This window comes from Lepisma saccharinum, chromosome 14 (genome assembly GCF_977018435.1).
Source record: "Lepisma saccharinum chromosome 14, izLepSacc3.1, whole genome shotgun sequence".
NCBI classification, from domain to species: Eukaryota; Metazoa; Arthropoda; class Insecta; order Zygentoma; family Lepismatidae; genus Lepisma; species Lepisma saccharinum.
The window spans coordinates 58,077,754-58,096,694 of NC_139242.1; the positions used below are offsets into that span (position 1 = coordinate 58,077,754).

Genomic DNA, 18,941 nt, shown 5'->3' on the forward strand with positions numbered 1-18,941 from the left:
CCTTGCATCTTCAGTTGTGTGAAAAAAAAATATCTGATTACTTCTGAAGTGCTTGCTTCCTAACTCTGTGGAATGTCATGAAATTGAGAAAAGAATGAATGAAATAAAACATGGTAAAGATGTATATTCTGCATTACAGTATAATGGGATAACAGCTTCAAATGAGAAATCATTTTCAATGTTGGGATGGCTGAAGATTTACTTTCTAAATACTATTTCTTGGTTAGCTTCTCTGAATATTCACCAGGATATAAGTGCTACTTCTGACAATATTTTTGACTAGTGATGGGTCGTTCGTGAACGAGTCGTTCAAAAGTAACGACTCTCTCTTGTGAGCGGTGAACGACTCGTTCACCAGAATTGAACGACACGTTCAAAGAGTCGTATGTGTGCCACGACTCCTCCGCCCGCCAAGCAACTATTATTCCCTCTCCTTTCCACGAATTTTGCGAGGAAGGCGCATGCGCAAGTGTATACTCGCCTGGCGGCCGGAATTTTTGAAAGAAAGCAAGTCGATTCTGCGGGCAGCAAATGGGGACTGGAGAGGAGAGGGAGGGGGGGTCCTCTCTGTTCCTTTTCCCTACCCCTAGTTGAGTAAAGCTGGCTGAAACGTGCCGTGTACGATGAGAGGGGAAGGAGCATGCTCGCGAGTCGACTCTTTCCTTCGTTCAAAGAGTCGTGGCACACTTTAGCGACTCTTTGAACGAAGGAAAGAGTCGACTCGCGAGCTCGCGACTCGCGAGTGTTGTTTGCAGAGACAGAGCGCGCAACCTCAGCCCATGACGGGCAGCGAAGAACAGCCAACAAATTTGTCCTGTAGTTTCAAGTTCGGCCAAACCATTAGCGCTAAAATTATAAGAAATTAAATGTTAGTAAAAATATTAGGGGAGTCTTGTAAAAATTTTGGGAAGGTGTTAGGCACAGACCTCTTGATTACAATATTCCGATTAGCTTATTTTGAGTTGTTATTGTTTAAGTCCACTTTATGTGCAGATAGGATAGTCGGGACTGGACCTACAGTTTAAAGTGGAATCCGAACCTCCACTTTGTATTGAACACGGTACCCCTTGGTTACCGGCGACGTTATCACTACGCCATCGGGGAGACCCGATTAGCCTATTGGAGCATAAAAGTGGACTTATAACAATTTTTGCCAAGCAGACCATTTTAATACATGACAGCGTTAACCACTATGCTATTAGGGTGAATCAGAAAAGGGGGGCAGTAATTTATAATTTGCAACACAAAATACTTAGTGTGGAAAGCGATTGTTACTTTTAATTATTTTCTAAAGCGCCGGCCTCCATGGTGGAGTGGTTAGTACACCTCATTACTCATCCTGATCTTCGCGATTACCCAAAAAAGTGACAGAAAAGCGAAGTAAAATAAACCAAATCAATCAACCAATCATTATTTTCTAAAGCAAGATCAAAGACAATAAACACCTTTTGTTTTCTGTTACTCCAAATCCAAAAATGACGTAATACAAGCAGCAAGCACAAGTTCAAATGATAAACCTTTAGTGAAAATAACAAACATGTATTAAAACAAAAATTATAACTTACAATTTTTTATATTCAGTTAAGAATTACCTAATAGAACAAACCACATGATAATGAATTAATTATAAGTGGACTCGTGAAATGAAGGTCTTTTTATATTTGAATACTACATTATGTTCTGTTTTTCTGATTTTTTAAATAAAGAACCTGAGAGACAAACACACGCTCACACACGCAGTTATACACAATTTCTTATAATCCGATCTATAGTGGATATTCAATTTGTTATAACATTAATTTAATATATTTTGTGTAATACAAGGAACAAATTTGAAATTATGCGGGGAACGGTGGGGATTTCCCCTCTGACGATCATATCATGCAATTTCCCAATACAATCGCTCTCTCTTTCTCTCTGTATGCATGTGTGCATACATATACTTACATATTATACACGTGAGATTAGAAGATTAAAATTTAAATCACATTGGAATGATAACGTTATTAGAGACGAATCACAAATTTACACCAATAGAAAAACAGCATTATATACAAAATAAAAGTAAAACACAAATTAAAAGCAAAGACAAATATGAAAATTCAGTGCGCAAAATCATTGCAAAACAAAAATGCAATCAATAAAATTAATATTGACAAAACTAACTCAAGTATTCTATAATGTATGCCGGCGTGGTTAGCACATCAAGGGTCTCGAGAAATATAGTTTAAGGGATGTAAGGGATGATCCTTCCACGTAGTACACCCAATTGTCAACCTCACTTCCACATAGTACACTCTGGACTGCATTTTGCAGACTAACGAGGCTCTGGCGTCTATACCTACGGCCAGTATAATTTTCGTAGGAATGTGTGTGTGTGTTGTCCTGTGTTTTGTCCTTATGTGTGCTGAGTGCCTTTACAGCCTCAGCTTTTAACCGGTCAGATTATTTTAATATTTTAGTTACTACAGGACATTACAGTTATGTTATTTTAGTTCTGGTAAGGGCCTGGATCCCGTATAAAGTGAAGGGTGCAAAATAGCCTAAGTGACGCACACAAAATTTTAAATTCATATTCAATCATAGCCTTTAGTATAAAACAGAGATGTGATGGGGAGGGCGGGCCCCCGTGGCGGAGTGGGTTAGCACATCGCGGCACGAGGGCAGGGAGTCCTGAGGCCGATATTCGGTGGAAACACATAGCGGCTCGGGATACCACTTTTGCCCAGGCTTTGCTCTTCTGCCACTTTGGCTAATCGCGAACATGAAAATCAGTGATGATATAATGAAATTGATGAAGTGACACTCAATTCCGAGATTCCTCTTAGCGCACTGTTCTAACCACTCCTCCACAGAGGCGACTAAAATTGTTGGAAGTGAATCAGTTTCACAAGTAGCAGGACATTACAAAATCGCAATGAAAACAGGGCCAACCCTTCCAAAGTTGGTGAGATGATGAGAGGCACTCTGTGTAAAATGTACTGTCCGAGAATCTCGTCTCATTGGAGTAACGATACCGATTTATGCTTTGAAATCGATAAGCGAACAAGACCAGACAGGTGTTTTTAACTTGAAATCAAATCGCGAACAAGATATGCATTCTCATTCACGAGTTGAAACGATGTGCCAAGTCATCTTGTCTCACCATGATACTCGATCGAGTTGCTCTTCCGCTTCGTGCACATGTAAACCTTTTAATTTACACGTTCAATTTTATTTATCCAAGAAAACAAATCTGTTATCATGAGAATGAACAGAAGAAATAAGCTACTAGTTATTTTCCCATTAAGGAACAAACAAATTTTAAAATGCTATAATTTCTTATAAATTAGCATGGAGTAATTATATTTTATAATTTAGTAATTCAATTTTAATATTTTAACTGCCTAACACGCTTTGTTGTAATTTATGCATCTTTTATACCTAATTACTTAGTATTGACAGCGAGGATGAATGAATTTTACGTACAGATAAGCTAATCGGGACTGGATCTACAGTTTAAAGTGGGATCCACCAGGTATCGTTACAAGGCAACGACGGAGGATGGATGGTGATTAGAGTAATTGACAAGTGGTTAAATACAGATTACCACTCATCTCTGGGCTGGGGTTCGAACCCGGAACTTTCGGTGTCAATAGGCTTAATTTGAGGAGGGCGACACCACTTATCTGTCACTCCAAGATTATTTCAAGCTGGCCAACATAGAAACCAAGAAACAAAGAACATGCACCATGGAGTATGTTTTATTTATGTTATTCAGCCATCCTTTCATTCCTTGTTAAATCCTGGTAAGTAAATCGCTTCCTGTCTCGGATTCGATCCTCGGTGGAGGCACCTTGCCCAGTGATTTAGACCCCAGTTTAAAATGTAGCTTCAATCCCGATTAGACTATCTGAGCATAAAGTGAACTTTAAACATTGTCTGACAAAATCGTTTTCATATGACGTGAAATATTTCATTAACATTAACGTGTAAATATTTTACTAATGAAAACAGCATTAAAGAATAAATATAGAAGTTTAATCATAAATCTCATCGTACATGATACTGCAAAAAAGCTTTTATTGAATGACTGCAGAATTAGGAACAACTACGTAAGATGGACATGGGTCATGTTAACGAGTGATATAAACAGCTGTTGGCCATCTGCGGTGAGCCTACGTGTTAAGGTGTTTTACTAGTAGAAAGCAACATTAAAAAAATACATACGTATAATTTGGCCCGCTTTATAGAAATTCGATCATACATTATGATATTGGCAGAAACTTATATTGAATGACTGTAGAAAAACAAAAAGCTATGGACATGGATAATGTTCAAGAGCGATATATATTTCTTAAACACAGCTGTTAGCCATCCGCGGAGAGCGAGCGGATCCTACTTTAAACTGTAGATCCAGTCTGCTGGCGAGACTGCCGCGTAAGAGAGCTCGCGACTCGCGAGCGAACGATGAGTGAGGAGAAGAGTCGCTAAGGCGAGCGAGTCGTTAAGGTGCTTAATGACTCTTCGTGCCGACTCGTGAGTCGTGAACGATGAGGGAGGAGAAGAGTCGCTAAGGCGAGCGAGTCGTTAAGGTGCTTAATGACTCTTCGTGCCGACTCGCGAGTCGTGAACGAATGATGGGGAAAGAGTTGTGGGACTGTGCTGTGACTCTTCGTGCTGTTTCAAGAGTCGTGAACGAGCGATGCTCGTGGAAATGCAAGCATCTGTCGCAGCGCAGATCTGGAGTGCATTTTGTTGCGATATTAAAACCAGTGATCGAATGCAAAAGAGGAAGAATATGTAATGCACGTTATTACTAATAAAAGGTTGATATAATTATATAGCATTTCTGTGTATGCTATCGTACTGCATAATTTGCATTATCCGCAGTATGAAATGTAAACTGAAACAAGATACAAATATAGAAAATCTCACTCATGAGACAGAGTAATGAAAACAAGTATGTGCAATAAATTTTGTTTGTGTGTGTGTGTTTACTGTTTACACATATATGTATATCCACACACATACAGAATCGTATTTGTATTTTTCTTATTTTATGCCGCTTTTCTTCAAATTTTAAGTAATCGCGACGATGAGGATGATGCGTGATGATATAGATGAAGGGACACTCGTAAAGAATATCCCTGCCCAGACCGGGACTAGAACCCGGGAACTTCTGTGGCAAGATCAAATGTCGATTACTTCAGAATCTTGGCCATCTAGTCGGCTACACGCACACACACATGCACAAAAATGCAATACAATTTATTAATCTTGAAGGACGTACGTTGTGTTCGTTTACTTAAATACAATCATCTGCTTCAACACCTCCTACCTCCTTCCCCTCTTCAGGCATGTGTTTCGAGAAAAAGAAGCTTGGCGACTCTTTTGAACGACTCTTCTCAGTGAGCGAGCGCTCATGAGTCGACTCGCACAAATGAACGGCTTGAACCCATCACTATTTTTGACAGAACCTGCAGAGAACGTCTATGATTAAATTGTTGAAGAATGGTGCCATATCACAGTCTTTGGAACATCAAATGCTATACTTTCTTTAAATATAATTGAGTATATGGTATTATAATAATTAAATATAAATTATTAAAAATTGAAAATATTAAAGCGAGAGTTTTAAATAAAACCATAGAGGAAATACATTCAATGTGTTAATTGAAGGCATATAACCAAAGCATATTAATTATTACAATATTTAGTTGTTTTTTTATCAAATGAGCTCTTAAAATTTACTTACACTTTTAAACCTAGAATTAAAGTCATATTATAATAAGTGCATATTACTGCCAGAAGAAGTGGAAAGTGTATTGGATTCATACAACCACCTGCTTTATGAAAAACATAGCACGTGCCTGTGCTGTTGTTATAATCAATTGTCAATTTAATTTGATTTATTTCAGTCTGAGAAATTATATCAGAATACGATAGATGGATATCAGTTGTTTAAAACTAGAATTTTTAAAAAAATGATGATTAACGACAGAAAATATATTAGAACTCAAAAACGTTAAAATCATCATTGTATTTTTTGTCACTTGCATTTTCCAAAATTTAAATACTTTATTATTGAGGTGGTGTGTTGGGAGAATAATACATAATTAATATTTCCGAATAACTGTACATTTATTTTGTTAATTATTAATGATGATATCATGCTTTTTGACATGGTTATTGAAAATAATCCTCTGCTTTTATACACACTTGTAAAAGGAAGGTTGTTTTTGAAAAATCTTATATTTCATTTCATGCCATGCAAAATGTAGTGTGCTCAAATTTCAGACCTTATAAGTTTGAAAGTGTTGAAAAAAAAAACACACACAAAGCAAGAAACTATGAAGTAGGAGTATGTCTGCTTAATACAAAGAAAGCATATTTAGATTTAATTTTTGGAGAGGGCACAGTGTATAAAATAAATATCCTGTCCTGCACACATAATGCTTGTGACATTTTTCTGGATTATTTGGGGGCAGCAACGGTGCCAGGATTAATCATCTAGACTAGAGGTGCTGAGGGAATGCGGAATGAAATTAGGTGTGTGACGCACTCAGGTTCCAGTCACCTTGGGGAAGGGAATAACTTTTCTCCTGAGATTTCAACTGGTGGCTACCCACCATCTTGAGAAAATTGGGGAGCTATGAATGAGTAGCGTAACCTGGTCACAGAAACCTGCAAGCAGACTGGCGGTTCATCGTGCTAACTACACGTCATCCCGTAACTGGTTGAATGATCTCCCCCCTCGGCAGGTGGGTTAGCAAGTTTCTATGAACATATGGCAATGCAATGAAGACTACCAATGACTTACTCATTTATGCTTGTTTGACCACCACAATCAGTGGTGAACACTTTCTTCGAAAGAGCAGTAGTGGACGGTGCAAAACACCCAGAAACCACCCCCTTTATTTTTTAAGTATGGATGTACTTATGTGCACACTTGCGTGTGTGTGTCTATGGGATCGCAAGAGATGCTTAATATTTCATACCCGATATTATTAATTTATTCTGAGAACAGCTTCTGAGTCTCGTTACATTAACACTAGACTAATATATACAGGGGATGGACAAAAATATGGAAACACCTGCGAAGAAAAGCCAGAATGCTGTAGCTAATAAGGTGCAGGACCACCTTTAGCTTCCAAAACGGCCTGCAGTCTCAGAGGAATGGACAAATACACTTCTGGATGGTGTATAATGGGATCTTGCACCATTCTTCATGCAAAACATGGTGACAATCGTCCTCATTGTCCTTCTGTCTCTGTCACGCAGTGTAAATTTTCGTCCACGCAGGTGTTTATCTGATGATGTCTTTCCGGACACACTATTATGTCATCATGATCTTGGATAGAGTCCCTTTCGATATGCCAAATAACATGGCTACTTTGATAACAGAGACCCCTACAAGGCGGGCACCAACAATTTGCCCTCTTTGAAACACTGTCAGCTCTGACATGATTCAGTATCAACTGCACTGCACACTATCTGCAGTGCAACTGTCGACTCCTACCAGTCTGACAGGGTTCTATCTAACAGCCCCCCCCCCCCCCCCCAAATCGCACTGCATCAGATTTCAAGTGAAAAACTAGCATCGATATCACCCGTTCCGATGTCGTGGTGTTTCCATATTTTTGTCTATCCCCTGTATATATATATATATATATTTCATTAATCACTTGATAAAATAGCAAATATGCATTTTTAGATTTGTTTATTTGCAAACTAACAATATGAATATAATAGAGCTCATACTTTCATAGGGCACTGTAACATTTACTTTTTTTGTACTTGTTCTGTTTTAGCTTGTTATGTGCTCCATTGCTGTGGCTGTTGGGATGTCTGCCACCATACACCTATTGCTCCGATCCTTCTTTCATTAAGAACAATGCATATATAGCACAGCAGAGAGCAGTCTGCAAAAATAACAGAAGGCAAATTGTCCATCGTTCTTGGCGTATTTAGTATTTAAGATATTTTCCAATGATTATTTCTATATTACATACTGAAAATATGTTTTCAATAACTTTTATTCCAATGCCATAATTTTTCCAAAAAAAAAAATGTTACAGAAAGGTGAAAAAATGCACATAAAATGTAACATATTGTATATCTGTCAAAAGAGATCATTTTGTAGATTTCAGAAAGGTTGGGTGAATAATAGAAACCTTTTTGCTAGGATTTTTTAAAAACAACACAACATGTCTACATGGTACTTTCATTTTTTTCTTCAGGTAATTGCTGGCACAATTTCGAGAATCGAATGCTTCTCAACTGATACAATTTGAAATATGGAAAAAAAAAAAAATTAAGGTTGCAAAGGAAACAAAATCACAAATAAGCAATCAATTTTATTGTAAATATATATGTATCGATGTATACCATAGTACATTTAGAAATGACAAATGTGCAAGACACCACTCATTCACAGACAATAACAAAATTGACCACAACATTCTCTTTTAAGTAGCAAGTGCAGGAACATGGAAGAACTTTCAATTTGGCTTGTGACCCAAGTCAGGAATTTTTTCAACATTCAAAATTCCTTAAGAATCGGAACAAAATACCCAAAAATCATTAAATAATGAACCACTTATATCCATACCACCATGGAGCATAATACATGGTATCCATCCTGGTTTTTCATCAACATTTTGACTATTTCCACTTGCACCACTGTTTTGGATATCATTATCAGTCTTTATATCAATTTTTGAAAACTGCTTTGCTAATACTGCAGAATCTTCACTGGGAGTATTACTATGCATTTTCTGTTTTACAATACTACAAGGTAACTTAATTACTGTCATTGCAAAATCCAGTCTTGGGGAAGGTGGTTGTCCAGTCTTTTTGATTTCCTCCCATTCCAAAGTATCTGAAAGTAAAACAATTATGTATATAACAAGTAAAAGAGGATACAGGAAAAATTCAAATTTTTGCGGCCGTGAGCCACATCTTCAGGTGTAGAAACAAAGTATGTAACCAAGCGACCTTTTGTAAATTGTACAATGGAAAATTCATATCTTCCTTCGGCGAAAATATTTTGATTGAATTAGGCTATTTTATGTTATTTTTCTGGCACTTTTGGCTAATCGCGACTCGGCTCAACGACCTCAACAATTTTATAAATAAAATGTGGAAAATTTTATAACACGTTGATTTACTGGCATGTGCAAATGTAAAATCCAGGATCACAAAATCAGGGTTCCACTTTGCACAGTATATATAAAAAAATCCCACAAAATCATTTGAGTGCTAACTAGTACAGGTAATAATAAACTCCTACTGATTGCTATGTACATATTTCAGAACAAAAACCTTTCTTCAAATGGGTTCAAATACAACTCTTGCCTCTGGTGCAAATAGTACTGGTTCAATTGTCAGTTTTCACTTGTCATTATGACAATCTGGCAGCTTTTGAAAAGAAGAATTGGCAAACTCTGGTCGAGACAGGCAGCTATCAGGGACAATAGGACTTGATGTACTGACCACATGACATCCAATGAAAACCCACATCACAGATATGGAGCCTCAAAGGGCTGTTGCAGAGCAGAATTCTTAATTTTAAATATAATGTAAATATTTACCAGTATTAAACCTCCAGAGATCATTGAGAGGACCTTCTTTGCTCAGTCCACCAAAAATGTACATCTGGTTGTGATAGAAAACCCCTCCGTGAGCTGCCCTGGCTGAGGGCTGGGGCAGATTACCATCCACTTTAATCCAAGTTCCATCTTCTTCTAAAATGTAAAGATCATCAAAGAACTTCAGACTTCTCATGCCACCATGGCAATAAACCTGAAAAATAAATGTACGTCATTCATAATACACTAGTCATACCTTCATTTATATCATGCAACAACTGTGTTAATTTGATTTTCACAACAGTATTTATTACTAATGTTATGGGTACTGTCAATGACTGAAGAGAGAGAGAGAGCTTATCATTGCAGATGCTTCAGTAGCAATTTCAGGATACAGAAATGGATGACCACAGAGGTAAGGAATCTCTCTTTTGAGCTTTGACCATGGTCATTAAAGATTGCTGGGTGAAGTGCATGGAGTTTTGTAAAGTGTTTCGATATAAGGCTGGTTTCACTTTGGTTATTCTGTTTGGAAACAAAACTTTTCTGTTATAAACAACAACAATAATAAAAAGCTCTCCGAGATGTCAATTTCCCCATACTCTTGGATGGCAAAAAAAAGGGGGAAGAAATTGTGTGCAGACTCTAATTGTACCTCGGATAGTACCGTAAGTGTGAAATGCTCTTTCTTCTATGTGTTCCATTGTTGTTAGTCATTCATATACAACCCATTATAAGCAAGAACATGAGGTTAAGACCTCAACAAGTGTATAGTTTCAGGTACCTAGTAAGTAACAAGTAGTAATATGAGCTGCAGTCAGTAAGTCAAAGTGAGAATAGCATTGTCAAAAGTAGCCTTTAATAGACAAAATGTCTTTTGTGAAACTAATGAAGGATACGTGTAGCATTGTATATGCAGAAGCCTGGTAATTATGAATAAGAAAGGCTAGAGACCTTATTAATGTAGATATGACAAAGAAAAAAGAATGTGAAATAGGCTAACACAATAGGAAATGAAACTGTTTTGGAACAAGTTGGTGAAAACATAGCAATATTGTTGTGAGGAAGAAAATAAAAGAGATTGGATGAGACACAAGCAAAGAAGTGACTGATGATGCACTGGAAGGAACTAGGAAGGAATGTCACACCACAATAAACAAATGGCCAACAGGAAGTGCAGCCATCTTTACTTTCTGCCAGGCAGCCATATTGAATAACACAGTTAGTTGACAGCCAGAGATGGAGTAGAAAGGAGTGACAAGGCACTGCAATGCTTTTTACCATTTTTCCCATGTTTTAAACTTTCACTATTCTTATCTTATCTCCTGATGAAGTCAAATGATGTGGTGAAAACAGTTAAGTACATGCCAAAGCTGGACTTCATTACCTAGTGACATGATGGCATGTGGTGTAAGTTATGCCTTATATTGTGAAGGAATGGTTAACAGGGAAAGAGCGCAGGGAAGAAGAAATATCAGCTGTAATTAAGATAATCCTACATGAAACCTAAGGTGCAAGATCGGAAGGCCTGGAGGTTGAAAAACAAAACCTGTTCACTGGACAAAAACCAATGAATGAATGCACAAAATGCTAGACAGATTTTGAAAATTCCTTACGGCTACTTCTGCTTCTCTAAGAATAAGCAAGCACACAGAAGCAGGTTACCTGTTTGCCAGAAGAGACCAAAACATGACCTTGGCGAGGTGCTGGAGGGCTTCCTTTTGTAGCCTGAATGGACCATTTTCTTTCCTCTGGATTGTACAAATACACCTCACTATCGTTCACTGGTTCAGGGCCTCTCTCACCTCCAGCAAAAACCACCAAATTGTTGTTTAGAACTAGTATTGTAAAACATAGAAGGAAGAGGAAATGAACAAATTGTTATCTGTACAATACATTTACACTAGAGCTGAGCCGATACCACTTTGAACCGATGCCGATACTCTTACCGATCCTCACCGATACAGATACTTGAAAATTGTACTAATGAAAATTTGTTCAAAATATTGATCAATATTTGTGTGTAAATATTCTTCTCTAATTAATTTTCCAAGAAATTTGCTTTAGAATATTCGAGAATTACATCAGAATAATAAAACAGATGTTATGTAATTACGAAATTCAGTTTTTTGTGCAAAATTGGTACAAAATAAAAGCAAGTTTGAATTTTGCATAACTTCCAGGATAATTAGACTCTGTGAAAGTGTCAAATGGAATTTTTGCGGACCCTGTGAAAAATCAAAATGCCGGAAAAGTATTGGCCGGTATCGGTAGATGAATTCCAACCGATACTTTCCGATACAGATACCTGGTATCCGCTCAGCCCTAATTTACTCAGTATCATATAAATACCAGAACTTATGTTAATGAGAAACAATTTATCTTGTGTGTAAAAAAAATGGAAAAAGCAAATTCTCATGCCCCCCCCCCTCTCAAAAAGTAACTTTCTTATGGTGTACAACAGCTTTTAAAAACTGAAGCTGGTGTGTCAAATGACTGTCGATTCTAGAGCTTCATATCCAGTAGCACAAACATTTTCAGTGCGAGTTGAAAGCAGCAAGGTCTGAGATGGTTGCAACTGTTATGCCCTCCAAAAGTTAAAGTCAATTCTTTTCATGGTTTTAATACACAAAACTATTTCTCAAGACTCATTATGTGAGGAATATGTTAGATATCTGTTACAGTACAAATCCATTGAAAATTTATTCTCAAAAATGCAAAATGATTTCAAAATGGTGCAAAGTTGACCAAAAGCAGAAAGGCTAATGAATATTGGCCAGGTCATTATTTTGTGAAAGACCACTGATTTGTGTTACGGCAATGTTATAGTCATGGTGAGATTTACAGAAACTAAACATCCATAGTTTATGTTCAAAAATCCAGTTCCGCACTTCTTATTAGATAATTAACACAAGGGTTTTCCACCAGCTTTGCAAATTTAACTTGTGAATGATGTTAAATGCACTAAAATAAATAGCCAAATAAAGTGGGTGGTGCGAGTGTTTACCTTCATTCAGACAAAAAAAAAAGGTATGTAAAGAGGAACCTTATCAGATATACAGTATGTATTCTACACATGTTATTTTAGGTTAATGTAATGAATTCTCAACAAAACACCTTTGTTACCACCTGTTCAACACTCACTTCCTTGCCATGATACTAATTTTTTGTTGCACACAGTATCTAAGAGCATAATTCATAGTACACACACACAAAATGATTTCAATCTTAAAGACAGTATACAAGATAACAACATAGCTCGATTTATACCAGAGCTGCCCACACCACGATCCACCATGGTTTTCTACATGGGGCGCACCTTTATACTTCGTATCGTACCCAACGTATTAGATAGAAATGACAAGAATTATGTTATTCTTAGCATAGTAGGAAACAGAGATAGGAATGTGGAATAAGAAATGAGGCAAACGTGAGGTTATTGACTTGGGAGACGAGGAGGCTTGGAGTGTTGGAATTGACAGGGAGTGAGGGCAGTTGGCGAGAATACGAGAGAGAGTAAGGACTGCAGATTGTGAGAGAGAAGCGAAGTAGAGAATGATTATTGGACAATGGTGTGTGATGAGATTGATGTCTGACATGGAGGTCAGACAAGTGACACTTGAGAGGACAAGTGTGGGAATAATCTTCATCTATTTGTAAGGCAAGTAATATCCTTTTCTAAACCAATCCATATCGGTTCAGTCATGGAGAGTACAAAAAACCCAAATCTAACTTAAGTTAATTTCTATCGCCATTCCTTTAAATGTAACCTCTTGCATTTATCACATTTAGGAGAAGCGAGTGATAACCATCTGAAAGATGAATGAGGAATAACTACATACAATCTAAAAGTTCATGGTTCGATCCCAACGCAGCCATAGCGTTGCGATACGACTTATATAACCTCGGATTTTTTGAGGCGTTATCTTTAGCACGAGCTCTTATTTTGATGCTGTCCAGCCAGATTTGAGGACCCGAAACTTCTCCTACCAACTTTTCCCCACAGTGAGATGGAGATCTAGAGGTTTGTGTGCTGGATGGTCATAGGAGGAGAAAACTAAGCATTACACTTATGGGATTATCACACTTCCGATGCTGTAGAAAAACACATGAACAGAAAAAGGACAGGTTCAACATTTTATTTGTGTTGGGAAAAGTTAAAACTTCCATTTGATTAGCAGTACTTGAAGTTGAAGTTGTTTGTCCATAGGGAATACATGGGATTCTATACATACCTATTCATCACATTTTTTACAGATCATACATAGCTTAATAATCAACTTTAAAAAACTGCTTCCACTTGCAACATGGGGAGAAATTTATATTCTTTTGTACTATGTTTTTTAAAAATTAATTAATTAATTTAATATTTGGTACGAAACTTTCATTCTTTGCCTTAAAGCAATAGTAGTAGCAGATTCTGGTCTTGAAAGCCAGAAAACAATTATGAGCGTTGACCATGTGTCACGAAATGAAAAATCACTTGGTACGCCTTGGCAGCCTGCAATGGGTTGTTATGACAAGGATTTAGTTTTGTAAGCAAAATGTAAATATGGCATGCAATCAATCCGTGGTTTAAATGGTAAAATGTTGAACCTACAAAAATTAAATAAAAACTTGAAGAACATTACTTATTGAAATACTCACCTGCAGTTGCGGAATGTGTCCGGGGAGTTGGCACCGAGCCTTCAGTGGGGACTACGCTCCACGTGGAACTTTCCAAACTCAATTCAAGAACATCATTTTTGTTTTCTACCTGGTTGGCACCACCAAATACCACAATTTCCTTCTCGTCTGAATGGGGAGTAAACGAACAATGTTCATATCTTGGTTCAAACTTTTCCGAGACCATCTGAGCACACTTCAATGTTTCCAAGTCAAAAACATACACTTCGTTGAATGCAGCATCTGGAGCTGCTCCTCCGATGAAGATAACCTTGTGATCGTTCTTTAAATGCACACAGCTGTGACCTACTCTTGGTGATGGAATGTGACCTGATGGTTTTATTGAAAACCATTTCTTGTCCCTTTCACTATCTGACTCACCAGACTTCATATTTTACACTGATGTAACTCTGAACTCCTATGAACAAAAAAAATAAGTACCATTCAATTTAAAAATGCAAACAAAAAGTTTAAAAAAATAATAAAAAAATTGTCAAAAGAAATAATCAAAAAACAAAATTTAAAAATTACAGATACTGAAACATTTCTAAAAACCAGAAACTAACTTTTAAAAAATGAAATATTTTAAAATTAAATAAATTTGATGGCCTTGTCACTGTTTTTGGTATGGGTTGTTAAAGGAACGCTTTTTGAATGAAATAACTTGCTACAAAAGCACACATACTTGGGATTCTATAGGTTTGTCATCACTTTTTGTCAAGTCAGATCCTTGTTTCCGCACTACAACAGCACTGTTCCCATAGTTACTATATGCATAGGCTTTCCTATGGTCCCCATAAGCCAAGTAGTTCTTGGGTTGTTTCGTTTGGAGTTCCTAAAATAAATAAACACTCTAATAAAACTTCTAAACACAATGATCATATATCCCAACTAACTTATTTTGCAGCTCATGAGGGTAACACCAGAATAAAGAAATCGTACTTAGGCCAGCTGCACACTGGATCCGACATGACGTGATGAGTCATTTTTGTTGCAAACCGACTTGGGGAAGGTTTAACATGAGGCTCTTATGGGCAGCAGCAGACCGGACGAAACATTTGACCAGAGTCATGCTGTGACAGTTTGTGAATGTCTGGCAAATTTGGTATCGCAAGGAGCAGCTTCCGACAAAACGATCTGCGCATGCATGAATCTATTCAATTCAGCCACAGACACATGGACGTCCGCAGGATTTTTTCCAGGGAGGGGCAAGGAAGGTATTTTTTTCCAGGGGGGGGGCAAACGAAGGCAAATTTTCCCCAAAAATAGTGTTGTTCCCTAAAAACAATGCTTAAATTTGAATTTATGGTGTTCATGCAATAAATAACACATATTATTGTGGCTAAAATGAAATATATGTATGAAATACATATTTTTTGTTCGACTTTCATTTTCCAGGGGGGGGGGGCACAGACCCCCCTTGCCCCCCCCCCTTTCCAGGCGCCCATGCACAGACATCTAGTTACAGACCGGAAACTTCAGGCCAACATTTCCACAATGGGGGACAATATCATGGCAGCGATAATTTTATTTAATTGCAAATTAAACGTGATTATATTCTGACACAGGAGATCGCCGAAACAGAATATCTGGATGACCAGATTAATGTTGCCCTTAGAAAATAAGCTAAATAGTAAGATGCTACTACCTTTTGTATCTTTATGAAGATAAAATAGTAAGATACTACCACCTTTTGTATCATTATGAAGATATTAAGTTATATTTTGAGATATTAAAACCTGACTCGAAACACAACATATAAAATGATACATTAATTCTGCATGTACATGCACACTGATTCTGCTGGAAACTGTTATTATTTATCGTTAACCCGCTTCCCAAATTATAAAACACAGACCTAGATCTATTGCATAAATGGATGAAATCTGCCATCATATTTTAGCTAACAAAATGACTCGTCGTGTCGCTTTGTGACTCATTGCATCGTGTCGCATTGGATCCGGTGTGCGGCTGGCCTTAGTAATCATATGAAAATGTAATTCACATAATCTTCCAGTTTCTTATGCTATTTTGATGTACCTAGGTAGTATGAGATAAAAATTCAATCTTGGCTTGCCTGATTCTTTGCAAGTGTCCTGATGAAGCCAAATGAACTTGGTGAAGTATGGCATTGTATATAATAAGTGAGTTTTTACCTTATACTGTATCAAAATCTTGGCATGTAACGTTAGTTTCAAATTGTAATTTTATCATTTGCAGCTTAACCGTGGATGAATTTGCACCCATTTTTCACATAATAAAAAGTATTTTCAAGGTATCTGAAAATCATTTGATACACTGATCAAAATTAGTTTTGTTGGATTATCATAAGTGGAATAAAGAATTATGATGTTAAATTAAACAATATATAGGGTGAGGCAAAGTCAAATTATATAGGAAAAGAAATATGTGAATACAAAAGCACATTACAGATTTGAATTTGAATTTAAAATTTTGGGTGCATCAGCACTTAGGCTATTTTGCACCCATTACATTATACAGGGGCCAGCCCCTTATCATTACAAATGACAACTCTAACGTTGCATAACTAAAAATCTTAAAATCTTTTGACTTCTGTCAAAAGCTGAGGCTCTAAACGGGCACTCAGCACACACAACGACAAAAAACAGGACAACACACACAAAATTATACTGACCATAGTGCCAGTCGCCAGAGCCTCGTTAGTCTACAGTCCAGGGTGTACTACCTTGGAAGTGACGTTGACTTTTGGGCCCCTACGTGCAAGGTACCCCTTACACCCCACATTACGGATATGTAATGGTTACAGTTAGAGAACATATTCAATGTGCGCACTATTTACTTCAATGCATGTTTCAATTCAATGCTTCCAGTTGCATAAGGCATCTGCTAGTGTGGTGGGGGCAGCACCTGTGATCCTTTCTTTGAAATGGTCCACACACTTTTAATTTTCTTAGCGTGCATGGTGGCCTTTACGAGTCACCACAAATAAAAATCTAGAAGTGTTTGGTCTGGCAACTGCAGTGGTCTATGTAACCTAACTTTTGCCTTACCCGGTATATGTATTTGAATATGAATTGTACTTTTTGCATTTTTTTTTGTTTCACATCAGTTTTCTGCCATTTTTGCCTAATCATAATAATGGGTATGAATAGGGATTAAATCAAATTAATAGAGGGGCACTCGCAAAGAAGCACATGCCCAGACCAGAACTTGGAAGCCAGAATCTTTGGTGGGGAGATCATGAGTCAGGCACATACATCGCCACTAGGATGGCAAAAAATGTTATTAGAATACTAAAAGTGAAAATCTGTTTTAGTTGTCACAAAGTGGAAGCAAGAAGAAAATATCCATGCCCTGTATATTTGAAGAGAGCTCTTACTAAAATCACATCAACAAGACAAATTTCATTTGGGAAAGGAAGGATTGTTTCATGTCCATAAATTCAAAATGGAAACCTTGTTATTCACAGTATACTTTGAAATAAATACATGCTATATACACATACATACTAGCAATGCATTTTTTACTGTTACCGATAGACTGCCAATCACACTGATGTGATATGATACAAAAGAACAAACATTACATGAAGAACATGAATGATTCATTCACCTCTTTAATTTGTACATAAGTTTTATAATTTTATAAAGGATTGAAGCCACATATTGAAAATTTATTTTACAAAATCAGGGCTTCCCTTACATGAACACAATTCTTCTTATCCAAAGGTATCATTGCCTCCCCGTGGTAGCAACATAGTCTTGTAATCATGGGGTCCCAGGTTCGATACCTGGTGGAGGCACTTATGGTTCGGATACCACTTTAAACACCAAATCAATCAATCAATCGATCAAAGGTAATATCATTCCCTTGTATAAACATTTCCATTACTAGGTTAGTTTCTTCCTTTTTGCAACACTTTTACTATAACCACAAATACACTTCTAGCAGCTATAGTTTTTAAATCTGACAACTTTCAAAATCTGCTTTTCAGTATAAACTCATTCTGGTAAATTAAAAATTACACATTCATGTCCCACAAACTTCCATTTATTTTCAAGCTCTCCCTATCGTCGTGTATACTTTGTGAAAATCATCCACCATACAGAAATTAAGAGCCCGTATCAGCGTCGCTCGAAAAAAGCAGCGGACAGATGTCATTTATTCTTCCTAGTCTTGCCAATATTGATTCCATTTCCCCCTTCGAAGGCAAATCCATTGCATGGGAGACTTTGCTGGAAGGAGGGAGGCTCTGTCGGAAGAAGCAGACCACAAGGTTCCCTGTCCGCTACTCTCCCCCATTCATGCAGGTCAGAGTCTGACCATAACGGACCTTTCTTTCCAGCGCCCACCGTTTATTACCCCGACATGTTTCCTGTGACAAGACAAAACTTTTTCCGAATGTCTGAAAGAAGAAAAACACACATTGATGAACATCGCAATACAACTTACATGTAATAGAGCCAAGGACTATTTAGGGGAGGCGGGGTGTCCAGGGAGTCCGAATCTTCCACGAGAGACTTAGTACTAAAATTAAATAATGTAAATATGCTTGTTTTGTTTAGCATCTGTCGTATAATCGAGAGAGGTGTATTTCCGTCAAACATATTCTAAGGGAAGGATTACATTGGAGTCAAACAACTTTGAATGACTGTATCAAATAAGATTTATGCACACCACTACTTAAGTAATATGCTTAAATATTAAATTAAGAGCTTTTCT

At 37.2% G+C, this 18,941-nt stretch overlaps 2 protein-coding genes across 2 annotated transcripts in view; both read right to left on the reverse strand.

The window, feature by feature from the left end:
• Positions 1-8,324: 8,324 nt before the first annotated feature.
• LOC145998922 (rab9 effector protein with kelch motifs-like) lies at positions 8,325-15,060 on the reverse strand. Its single transcript, XM_083135698.1, has 5 exons — positions 14,923-15,060; positions 14,220-14,655; positions 11,238-11,410; positions 9,576-9,786; positions 8,325-8,863 (listed from the first exon to the last, which is right to left on the reverse strand). The coding sequence occupies exons 2-5, from the start codon at positions 14,626-14,628 to the stop codon at positions 8,535-8,537; spliced, it is 1,122 nt and encodes a 373-aa protein (XP_082991824.1). The 5' UTR covers positions 14,629-14,655; positions 14,923-15,060; the 3' UTR covers positions 8,325-8,534.
• Positions 14,934-18,941, reverse strand: part of brk (transcriptional repressor brinker) — a 31,713-nt gene continuing 27,705 nt past the window's right edge. The window contains exon 3 of the mRNA XM_083135697.1: positions 14,934-15,072. The gene's annotated coding sequence lies outside the window, so the exon portion shown is untranslated. The remainder of the gene's footprint in view (positions 15,073-18,941) is intronic.

What these genes read in the sequence shown, in the direction of transcription:
- LOC145998922 (XM_083135698.1), bottom strand. Translation starts at nt 14,628, where the DNA reads ATGAAGTCTGGTGAGTCAGATAGTGAAAGGGACAAGAAATGGTTTTCA. An exon ending in TGGTCTCTTCTGGCAAACAG is followed by an intron (nt 9,787 to 11,237) that starts GTAACCTGCTTC and finishes TTTATTTTTCAG; the next exon opens with GTTTATTGCCATGGTGGCAT. An exon ending in TCTCTGGAGGTTTAATACTG is followed by an intron (nt 8,864 to 9,575) that starts GTAAATATTTAC and finishes TTTTACTTTCAG; the next exon opens with ATACTTTGGAATGGGAGGAA.